The 12,506-nt window shown below is 40.1% G+C and overlaps 1 protein-coding gene across 1 annotated transcript in view; it reads right to left on the bottom strand.

The window, feature by feature from the left end:
* The window catches only part of AOAH (acyloxyacyl hydrolase), a 102,226-nt gene extending 90,836 nt beyond the window's left edge, over positions 1–11,390 (bottom strand). Inside the window, exon 1 of the mRNA XM_018562939.1 lies at positions 11,357–11,390. Coding sequence (XP_018418441.1) covers positions 11,357–11,390 — 34 coding nt within the window. The remainder of the gene's footprint in view (positions 1–11,356) is intronic.
* Between the last annotated feature and the right edge of the window lie 1,116 nt (positions 11,391–12,506).

Here is a 12,506-nt window from a genome sequence, read left to right as displayed (position 1 = left end):
GACTAGTGTTTATTTTCTGAAAACAAAAATAGTTTTTAATGCATGTGTAACTGCTTCATGAGTTAAGCATGTATTAATGCATTGATGCCCAATCCAAATTTAGTATGCATCAGTTAGCTAAACAATAACATACATAATTATATTTTTAAGAACATATAAGGTTTGTATTAGGTACACTGTTTAAATAAATATCCTACTCACATTTTTTATTATTATAGAAAACAAATGGGGATTTTTTTAGCATTTGTACACTTTTATTTACCTATACCACTGCAATGTTTAAAGAAAAACTTCAGTTAAAATTTGTATTAACCCTTGCAGTGGGGCTACTCCCATATTACAAGGATAACATTCTTGTTGTTGTCTATGGTCAAACATAACAAAGTTATACTCACTCTGTCCTCGGAGCCATCCAGCTGTGACAGCGATCTCTCCAGTCAGTCTCCTCCTTCACTGCAGCAATGGAATCTCCCTTGGCATTCTCATGTCCTATACACTGTATTGGACATGATGAGTTAAGGGTCCTGAGCTGGCCGGCTCTGAGGATCAGGTGAGTATAACTTTTTTTTTACCCTAGGCAAAAAATAGCAGTTAACCCTTGCAGTGCGGGGGTAGCCCAAATACACTCATTGGTTCTGGATTACTAGTAGAGACCAGGAGCTGTCAGTCACAGGAATCTTTCATCTATCTGCTCACAACAGGGAACATCAATTCGCTTTCTCTCAGCATGGGACACATCCTGAGGAACATACACCTACATATTGCAGTCATGATCCAGTTAAAGCAGGTTTATCTCTAAATTCTCACTAAAGTAGAATATCTACTTTTGCCCGCTATATGCTAAGAGCGTCGCAACCGGACGGATCCCAACAATACTGTTGAGATCCACCATGCTGGCTGATTGACAGCGGGCTCTGCCTATCTAAAGGCAGGCTCAGATATGCCCGCCCCCTCCCCATCTGTTCCTCCAGTCAGCACTGGAGGATCAGAGAGGGGAGGGGGGAATCACTGCGGGGAACACTGACTGACAGTCGCAGGGAGATGATCGGGAAGTGAGCGTGCGGTGTTATGTTCTCGCTCACTTCCTGGTCAATAGAGCCGAAGTCTGACAGTTTTAACGTCACACGTCGGCTCTAACTATGGGGATGAGTGTATATCACTCACCCCGTAGTTCTTTAAAGTTGTAGTGTTACATTCATGTTGTGTTGTGTTGCTCAAAATAGCATTGCCAAGAAATTAATGCTAATTTAGGAGAGTTTTGTGTGGTCACTTGAGATGACCCTCACCTGACCCTGTAGCACCCAGGTAAATGTCTTTTTGCACAAGCTTTGCCACTTGTGTCATGTTATGTCAAGGATTTGCCCAATACCAGGCATTTTTATGAGTACTTGTATTCGTGAAAATGCCCCGATTCTTGAGGCCAATACCAGCCCTTTAAATTTTTAAACAGCAGCAGCTGTTCGAGTTCCCGCGCTTGTGGGGACCTCGGCAGCCTGCTGGGGACCTTCAGGTAGCAGTCCATGGCAGTGGAGGCAGCATGGAGTCTGTTCTATATTCACAGCTATAGAGCAGAAAAAAATTAAAAAGGAAAGATGGTTTCTTATTCCTTAACTGTAAAGAGCCTTCTGACACTTCTCATCATACTCTACACTTACTCCTTCTTACAGTTCTCATTGCTCTCACAATTTCTAAAATTTTAGGACTTGCTGCTGCTTCCCTGTATAAACGTTGCCCTAGGTACTCACCAAGTATTATTATTGTAAACGCAGCTTTACAGCTACAAGTTGGGTGTTAGTCTGGATGGAACCAGAATGCTGCTCCTATTATATCTATGCTAGGAAGAAATACACCTTTCATATTATTCCTGCGCTCACAGGGGTCAATAAAATATGTATCATGTGAAAAGATGATAGAAATTGTTCACAGCATAAAAATTGGTTTCGCACGAAACGAAGGAAAAGGGAAAAACCTTTTGATTCGTTTTGTTTAATGAAGCGCATAATTTTGCTATTTCGGATTTGGAGGCAACGAACCTCAGAATCCGAAAGTGCACAATTACAAAAAAACATGCGCGGTGGCCATATTAGCCACTGTCACGTTCTGGGCTTGCACTCCGCCATCTTGGAAGCGGGCCGCATTACATCAACCGACACCGGGTGAGATCATACACATGTATGGTGGTGGTGCCCATGCAAAACAAATTAATATATGCCGGAAATATTTTTTGTATATTCGGGCATATAATAGTAATAATAATAACAATAATTTGTTGTTTTGAATTCAGACAAACTGCCAAATCAACAACATTTTGTGATTCTGCAAGTTCATCCGAATGCACAAGTCTATTGCAGGGTGACTGCTCTATAACATATACATTACACACATTACATATACAATGACATCACTAACACTGGAAGTCATCTGATGCATGTACCTCTGACCATCAGCTGTGAAATTTCTCAATTTCTCCTCATTGTGAAAGATGCCTTATGACACAGAAAAATTCTGCCATTAAAGTTTATGAGTTTTTTGAACTTGCACAATGAATGTTGCAGGTCACACAAGGATTTCCTTGTACAGTATTTAGGTCAGAGTGATACACAGCTATATATTTCTCTGGGGAATCCACTAGTGGGCAGGGACAGAGTGGCTTATTCCATAGTGGATTCTTAATTTAAATATACAAAAAATTTACTCTCAGTAGGTGGTAGGGGAGGCAAAATGTTCAACGCCAACTACAGGTGAAACTCGAATAATTAGAATAACTTGCAAAGTTCATTTATTTCACTAATGCAACTTAAAAGGTGAAACTAATATATGAGATAGACTCATTACATGCAAAGCAAGATAATTCAAGCCGTGATTTGTCATAATTTTGATGATTATGGCTTACAGCTCATGAAAACCCCAAGAACCCCAAATCCACAACCTCAAAAAAGTAGATTATTACATGCAATCAATAAAACAAGGATTGTAAATAGAACAATATCGGACCTCTGAAAAGTACAAGCATGCATATGTACTCAGTACTTGGTTTGGGCCCCTTTTGCAGCACTTACTGCAATTACTTTTGCACGATATTCTAATTATTCGAGTTTCACCTGTATACCCTTGGACAGGATGTTAGAGGGAATGTTCCCAATGGGGAAACAAACCTGGCAGAAGTTTGAACCTTTCCCACACTATCCAAAAGTAAAAAAGAAAAAAACACTCCATTCACTTGACCTTATAAGCACGGCATGGTTTAACAAAATAAATAGTTTGGCTTAATCTGACCATAAACCAATAGATGAAAAAATAGATAAAATAAACCAATGGAATTATTGGAACGTTCGCTCGATTTTCTATGGTTAGTGGGGACAAATCAACGATCATTTTTTATCATATGCATGAGAAAATTCAAAAGATCAGGATGGAAAATTTTTGTGGTTTCTTATCTGAACCAACAATTTCTAACAGAGAATGTGATTTCCATTCAGGTAAAAATCATACATATTGTAATGTGCATGTGCTAGGTAGAGAAAAAGCCTGTTTAATACGCCTGGGATTCTCAAGTATCAGGTCTGGTCAAAATTCTAAAGGCTTTCAAATGAGATTAGATGACTCAGTGCTGTTAAGATTGAATGCTCAGACAATTATTCAGAATTTGACATTTGTATGCAGTGAAAGATGTCCACACAAGGATACAATGTTATTGATAATTTCTATATCTACGTGGACACATTTAAGGCTCAACTCACACAATAATTCCTACAATAATTTACTATTTTTTGAACCATTCCGGAGTTTAATGCTGACTTAAGCTGGCCATACAGTTCTTCAGGACTCAGCTGAAATTCGCACAGTGGGTACCGCTGTTGGTACCCTTTCGGCCGGCATTCCTCAATCAGCTGATCGAAGGTGCCGGTCGAAAATATCTTCGAACGAACAGAGCAGGCTGCCAGTGAGCGGCGGCCACTGTCAGAATACAAAAAAAATGGCGCATATTCCTCAATCAACGCACTTGTAGCATTGATAGAGGAATCTGTTCTAGTCTGTTCATTCAGACTGCGGGTTAAATGAAAAAAAATTAAACAATGTATGGCCAGCTTAAGTCAAAGAATCCAGCTCAAGATATAAGTACCTGTCTGTCACTCTCCCCACCACACAAACAGCTTCGAAAGAGCACATAGCTGCAATCCTGCAAGTAGTGTTTTTTTGGGCTAAGCTCCTTCCTTAACATTCATGCAACAAGCAGGGAAGTATACACATTCACAGATATGCTGAGCAGATGCAGGAATTTTTAGCTAAGCTTCAGAAACATTGTGAATTTTAATCTGAAGATGAACTCCAGGCACAAAAAAAAAAGTTAATTTAAATATACAGTATTTCTCAGCAGCCACACAAAATACAAATCTACTTTGTGTGCACCTAATGCTTTTGCAGAACCCAATTTTTACTTTGTAAAAGTAGCAGTGACATCATCACTGTACTGCTCATAACCTGTGCAGAGAACTGTGGGAGGGACCCAACAGGCTCCACCCCCTGCTGACTGCCTGTAGAAAACTACAGGCGGATACAATGACAGTCTCCCTGCACAGGGATACTTGGCCAGTGACTGCATCTGATTGTATGTAGTAACCTTTCAGCTGACAATTTTCCACATGGTTTCTTATATAAAAGTCAATTGAAAAATGTATTTTGAGATGCCAAATTGGGCCAGCAGGGCCACCCACAGCTCGATTCCGCAGGCATCAGTTGAAATTCAAGTAGCATATGCCTGGTTGTTTCCAGAACTAGTGTCCCCATTGGAAGATTCCCCTCTTTTTCTGTTCTCCAGATAACTAAAAATTTCGGATTTTGCTTAATTTTTATTCTCAGTGGTAAGAGTCACCAGGACAAATAGGGTAATTCTCCCTTACAGGGACACAGAGAGGAATAAAAAAACGACAGGTTGTCTAATCCCTCACCACTGTATACAACATTAAAAAAAGGTTTTGGCTTCAGTTGTATTTTAATGTGAAGCATAGATTGAACATTGTATTTAGGCCACAGTGATACACAGCTATGCTTCACTGCAGAAGTACGAACACTGGCTCAGAACACCCTTTCCCATCCATAGGTTATATTGGGAGTTGAAAACACATGAAAAGTGTCTGACTGTTAAGCTCACCATACATATTGCAATCTGATTGTATGATTTCCTCTAGATCTACGAACAACTATGTAGTGCAAGGGCCTGCCTGATTGGATACAAACTGGATAGTTTAGATAGGTCCTCATATTACACAGTATTGGTAAATCTAAAATTAGGGATGTCCCGATACTGATACTTGAATGACGCATGTTTCTTATTGTATACCTGTTTATGGCACAATCGCCCAAGGGTGGGGGCATTGCAGTTGGCACCCGTACTATTGAAAATGCTGTATAGAATCAACTTTTACCTTAAGCAGTAGAACAGTCTAGATCTGCTATTCTTAACCAGGGTTCCTCTGGCGATTGCGAGGAGATCCATGAGCAGGGGCTTATTAACCTCCTGCTTGATGGTGCCTGGCTAGTTCCAGGAACAACCACTAATGCAAGGGTCATTCTTCTCACTGGACTCCAATATAAGGTGCATTCTCTCCACTGGTCACCAATGCTAAGAGAATTCTTCCAACTAGACACATCTGCAAGGTTCATTCTCGTTACTGGCCACCAATGTAAAGAAAATCCCTCCTTCTGACCACCAATATAAGGAGTAATCCTCCCACTGGTCACCGGTGTATGTGGCATTCATCCTATCGGCCACCAATCCAATGGCCATTGTTTTCAGTGATTACCAATGTTAGGGGCAATCTTCTCATTGGCCACCAATGTAAGGGATATTTTTCCCACTGGACCCCTGTACGCAGCCCTGGTGACATCTGTAAGCAGCCCAGGCGACATCTGTACGCAGCTCTGATGACATCTGTACGCAGCCCTGGTGAGACCTGCAAGCAGCCTGGTGAGAAACTGCCCTAAAATAATTAGTCTGTATTGTTTTATAATGTCACATGTCCCTTTAAGAAAAAGTATCGGTAATTTGTATCGGCAAGTACCTGAGGAAAAGTACTTGGTCTTGAAAAATTGGTATTGGAACATCCCTATCTAAAATTGATAGTACAACGATTATATGATCAGATTGTAATGTGTATGGTCACCCTTATAGTTACATAGTCTTCAGCTCACCACACACATTATATTATGATTGTACAGTCTTCTGTGGATCTATCAACTATGTAGTGTGAGCATCTGCCTGACTGAATACAAATTGATTGGATAGATTAGGTACTGTAGGTCCTCATATTACATAGTTTTAGTAGATGTAAAGTTGATTGTACAGAGATTGTATGGTCAGATTGTAATGTGTATGGTGAACCTTAGGACTTCATATAAAAAAGTTCCGCCTGGTGTATAGCTGGGCGGGTGCTGTTTGCACGACACTAGCGCCCCTAAATGAGGCTGACGAGTATAAAAAGTTCTTATACTTGTCTTTTATAAAGGAAGACCTTAGTGTCTATGTGTACATAGTAGGCTATACACACACATCGAATTCCCGATGGTTCCTGATGAATCGGATGAAATCCAATGCTTGGTTGCCGCTGTTAGCAGTCTTCCGACCAGCACACTTTGATCAGCTGATCGAAGGAGCTGAACATAGCTAACAGCTAATCAGCTTCTAGCTCTGTTCGGGTATTCTGATAGCGGTAAATCTAAAATTGATAGTACAAAGATTGTATGGTCAAACTGTAATGTGTATGGTGAACATAGTATATGTGAACATAGTGTGGTGACCATTACATGTAAAATATAAACAGTGTACCAACAACGTGCATCCTGACCCTTTATTAAAAAAAAACAAATTCTGTTTGGTTCTTATTGTCACCTGTGTCTACTTTGGAAAGATTTTGTCTCACTTCTGTCCTAGTCACACAGGGTCAGAGACAGAAAGTGATGTGAATGGGGACAGTTTTTTTTTGTATGTACCATCCTGTCCTTGTGACCCCCATTTTGTCTGGTGTCACAATGGGACAGATGCACCAAGAAAAATCAAAACAAATGTAAACCAATAGGTTTTAACCATTCCCAACTTTATCCAAAAGTTAAAATTGAAAGTCTGGGCTATACATACACTTTATGAATCTTTCAATGAAATATTGAGAAGGAAACAGTAAGAATTAAAGTACTCTTGCTTAAAAAATGCTTAACCCTTGCAGGGGGCTACCCCCGCACTACAGGGGTTAAGTGCTCATTTTTGTCTAGGGTCAAAAAAATAACAAAGTTATACTCTCCCGATCTTCCGAGCTGGCTGGCTATGACAGTGCTCCCTCCTGCCTGTCTCCTTGGACGATCAGGTGAGTATAATTTTTTTTATCTTTGACTCTAGGCAAAAACGAGCACTTAACACCTGCAGTGCGGGTGTAGTCCCACTGCAAGGGGTTAAGAACATTTTTACCTGGAGTTCTTTACACTGTACAGAACGTTTTATTGTATCCATACATAGCCAGTACAAATAAAAACCCTTGAATATAACAATTACACTTGTACATACCCATACAAGCCACTTCATGAGTGGATGACTGTGCTCGTCTCATCTGTACTTTGTCATGGTGAAACAAAGACTTGGAGCTACTGTCCTGTATAAGTAAAAGCAGGATGGCCATCGGCAGAGCCAAGGAAAGAACCGCTCTCTGTCCATTCATCTTCTCAATCTTTAGCAGCACAGTGCAGTCACAAGTTATCACATGTATGAGAGAAGGAAACCCACACTGAAAATACAACACAACCTCAGCAAGCAAGTTTCCAAGAAACTCACACAGCTAGTTTTTTTTCCGCCTTCAGGTCAGAACGCTGTAATGGGGTTTTTGGCATGGTAAAGTAGCAAATTTCCACAGCAATGCTGACAATATGAAGTAAAACTAAAAAGACTGGTGAGCCTCACTTCCTTCCTCACCAAGCTTATGTGTCACGAGTTGACACAGCGTTCTCTATCTCTCACACACAAACTCACACAAACATACAGAGACAGGAAGTTATGTGTGCAGCTTGTTATGTTTTATGAGCGCGTGTGTCTGTGTGGATCACTCAGAAATGTCACTGTTATCACCAACAGATTATTATTATTATTATTATACAGGATTTCTATAGCGACGACAGTGTACACAGCGCTTTACAATATAAGGAGGACATTACTGTTACAATATAAATCAAGACAAGATGGTAAGGAGGGTGCTGCTGTGAGAGATTTTTATTACTATTGTTAATGATGATGATAATGATGATTATAAATAACACTGCATATTATTATTATTGTTATTATTATACAGGATTTATATAGCGTCATCAGCATGTGCACTGCTTTACAATATAAGGAAGACATTACAGTTATAATACAAATCAAGATAAGATGGTAAGGAGTGCCCTGCCCGTGAGAGATTTTTATTACTATTGTTGATGATGATGATAATGATGATTATAAACATATTAGCATATGATTTATCATTATAAATAACACTGCATATTATTATTATTTTTATTATTATGCAGGATTTATATAATGCCAACAGTTTGCACAGGACTTTACAATATAAGGAGGACATTACAGTTACAATACAAATCAAGAAAAGATGGTATTATTATAATACAGGATTTATTTAACTTTAACAGGTTGCTCAGCGCTGCACAATATAAGGAGGACATGCACTATTTTTTCTGGTCTGGAATGCACCAAAAGGCATGTAAACCCATCACAAACACATGCAAACACACTGCAACGCACCGGGCTGCACCTGAATACCCATTTTAAGCTTCAAAAAAAAAATGCACCAGAACATGTCAAAATTGCATCAAAAACACATCAAAAACGCACTGCACTGCGTTGCACAAACACATCCAGATCTGGTCCGGACATGGTGCGAATAAGCCTTAAAGTGGAACTCCAATCAAGTCTTTTATAGTTTAAGAAGCTGTGGACAGGTTTTAGAATCTATGAGGTTCATATTGCTGTCAGTCCTGTTTAGTGTTTCAGTTTAGTTTGCAGTGCCGCGAGGGAACATGGAGCCACCTTCCTGGCCAATCAGGAAGCCGGGCGGCAGATTTTGACTTGCCTCCCGGCTTTACTGGGCAATCAGGAAGCCGAGCGGCAAGTCACCATTTAGGTCTGGTAGGTAGGAAACGCCAAAAAATCGAAAAAAACAAACAAAAACGTGGTGTCCCCCTAAAATTCCAAACCAGACACTTCATTCGAGTGGTGGATTGGCAGGGCAGAAAAGGGGGGGGGGGTGAGCATGCGCCCCCCCTTCCTGCATCATACCAGACCACATGTCCTTGGTTGGAAAAGCAACTTGTCCCCATGCCAATTAGGACAAGGGCCTCTTCCCACACAACCCTGGCCTGGTGGTTGTGGGTGTCTGCAGGCAGGGGGCGTCATCTACATCTGGGTACCCCCATTTATAAAAGGGGCATCCAGATGCTGCCCCCCTTGTGAATGAATAAGGGGTAGTTGTTACCCCTACTCATTCAAAGAGTTAAGTAAAAAGTAAATAAACACATAACACCGTGGAAAAAATCCTTTAATTGAACAAAAAACAAAAAAGTCCTTTATTTAAAAAAAAAAAAGGCTCCAGGGATGCAATCCAAAGGTCAATTACATCGTCCAGCAATGTAATCCGACGTCATTCGCGATGAACGATGCCCACCAACTCACCGAAATCAAAAAAGGCCCGCCGCCCTGACTGCTACCGTCAAACTCATGCAAGACGCTCATGCAGCAGTTGAGCTGCAAGCTTCACATCTTTTTTGACCACACGTTTTTACGCATTTGTCGGGAGCCAAAGCAACGTACACACGCATTTCGCCTCCTGGGTTTGAGATGCCATTAATAAGTAATAGCTCCACAAGCATATCATGCTTTTTCACTGCGACTTGTGAATATGCACCAATGCGCATGCTTTGTCTCATGTTCACATACATGACAAATGTAAACGGGGGCCTAAGATTGCATGGTGAAAACTTTTATCCACCACAGTAAAAACAAATAAAACCCTTCAAGTGTGTCACAATGGTCAAGCATACAGCTATGGTTGGGGATCTGCACATGCCCATGGCTGTTAGGAAGGTTATGAACACAGCCATGCTCAGATAACTGTGTGTGTGTGTGGCCCATGGCATTGGGTTACATTACATGGCTACGTGACAAAGTGGTAATAATGGAAAGATGTATTGCCTTCAGGCCAGCCAGAGAGATACTCTACGGAGATAAAAACATGCAGCAATAATAGAAATAGGTTCAAAATCCTATCTCTATCAAAGGAGATAGAGAGACAGGCACACACCCAGAGACATGTTAGGAATTACTCACCAGAACAAACCCCTGTCATAAGATGGAAAAAAGTATTACAAATACTAAACCAACTAAGTTTCAGTTTCAGTGGTACTTCCAGTGGAAAAAAGGTGAGAGTTTTGATCTCTCCGCCCATAGAGGATGTAGTCATGGTAGATGCCATTGTAATCAAAAGAGGGATCAGTCAACAGATCAGTTTGATTGTGATCAGTATGAGAATTCTGCATGCGCAGATATGCCATAGGTCCACCAGGTTTCATAGACCTGGCAGAGACTCACTGTGTGTCTGCACAATGTACCCATGCACAAACACGCCTCGTGTCTCTGCCAGTCTGATATCTGGTAAAGACCTGCAATATGCCTGCGCATCTATGGAAATTCCTCTCAAAATCATGTGTGGGAGCAGAGAACTTTGGCTGCAAGGAAGACAATGCTGGATTCCACAGGCTAGTATATATGGGGGTTTTTTTTCATTTTCATTCATGGACAGTTATTTTTAAAAATGTTAAATGGAATTTGATCTGGGTAGGGTGAAGTTCCTCTTTAACCTGTCATATATATTACTTACTAATGGCCATCTGTCACTGTTAAATAAAAGGTTATCATGTTATCATGTATCATGAGGATGTATTTTTATACCTTAGAAAAATGTTAGTCACTGGTTAATCCAATCTGCTAAATCTAAACCTGCCATACATGAGGACGGGGTATGTAGGGAAGTTGTGAATTGCAGAATTCATTATTTAAATGTCAGCATTTGTGGTCACGTGGGGAATTAAATACCCTTACTTAGGGATGCACTGATACCGATACTAGTATCAATATCGGTGCCAATACCGAGTATTTGGGCTCGTACTCGTACTCGCCCAAATGCTCCAAAGCCTAGCCCGATACTTCCTGTATCAGGTATACATCTAACTTACTTGGCTGATGAAAAGAATATCACATTTTTTAATCTATCCATTACTATTGGAAATGGAGAACTTGTACAAGTACTTTAACAAAACTTACTGCTGGTAATTTCCTCCTCCACTCCACCAGCCATAATCCATGGGCATTAATTTGGGGGATCCAGATGGGCTATTTGTTTGGTTACAGAGAAACTTTAAACTGTTTCAGGTTGAGGCAAATAAACTAACACAACACTTCAAAAAATAAAGCTACTGACAATGAACTTTGCCAAATAGTAAATTTAAAGCTCCACTGTGACGGACCCCTGACGGTGCAGTCCGTCACATCCACTACCTCCAGGTGCAGGGGTCAGTGATGGGGACTACATGTGCTCCATCGTACGTAAACCTGTACCGGTTCAGGGAGGGGGGTTAGAGATCTTTGACCGAGAGGATCTCGCTATGTACCTGTTCCATGTTACATCCTCGCACAGGTACATAGATGACATCCTAATGTTATTGGAGGTGTCGGATGTCAAGTTGAAACAATTTGTGGATATACTGAATGTCAATAAATGGAACTTGAAGTTTACATATGTTGCTGATAAAACATTAATATACTTTCTGGATATTAACATTTGTAAGGGTGAACAAGGAAATATTTACACTAATTTAAATAGAAAAAGTATGGCAGGAAATACTATCTTAGAAGCTACATGTTGTCATCCTGAACATATTATTCGAAACATCTCATTTGGATAGTACCTACACATCAGAAGAAACTGTATGATTGAAGAGGATTTTGAAAGAGAGGCAAACAATTTTAGGATCAGACTAGGAGCCAGAGGGTATACAGATAAATTACTTTTTAGGGCTTACAAAAGAGCTAAGAGGAAGCCAATAATAAAGAAAAAAACAAACAAACAATGACTCATGATAATGTGACATTTATTACAACTTTTTCTACACAACATGATGACATACAACGTATACTTAAGAAATATTGGTTCCTTCTTAGTGATGATGCAACTCTGACAAAACATGTTTTTAAACACCCTAGCATTACATATAGGAGACCGAGAACAATGGGGAATTTGTTGATGAGCAGTGAATATGATTCCCATAAAAAAACACAAATGCTGTAAATATACTGTGAGGGAGCTTTCTCATATCAGCAGTGTTCGTTTTCCAAATTTTTACAAGTAGGGTCAACATTAATCGAACCAAATGGATAGTGACACTATTATTGTCATTTTGCAAACTTTGATACA

This window comes from Nanorana parkeri, unplaced genomic scaffold (assembly GCF_000935625.1).
Source record: "Nanorana parkeri isolate BGI_ZX_2015 unplaced genomic scaffold, ASM93562v1 scaffold616, whole genome shotgun sequence".
Lineage (NCBI taxonomy): Eukaryota > Metazoa > Chordata > Amphibia > Anura > Dicroglossidae > Nanorana > Nanorana parkeri.
This window is presented reverse-complemented; position numbering and strand designations above follow the sequence as displayed.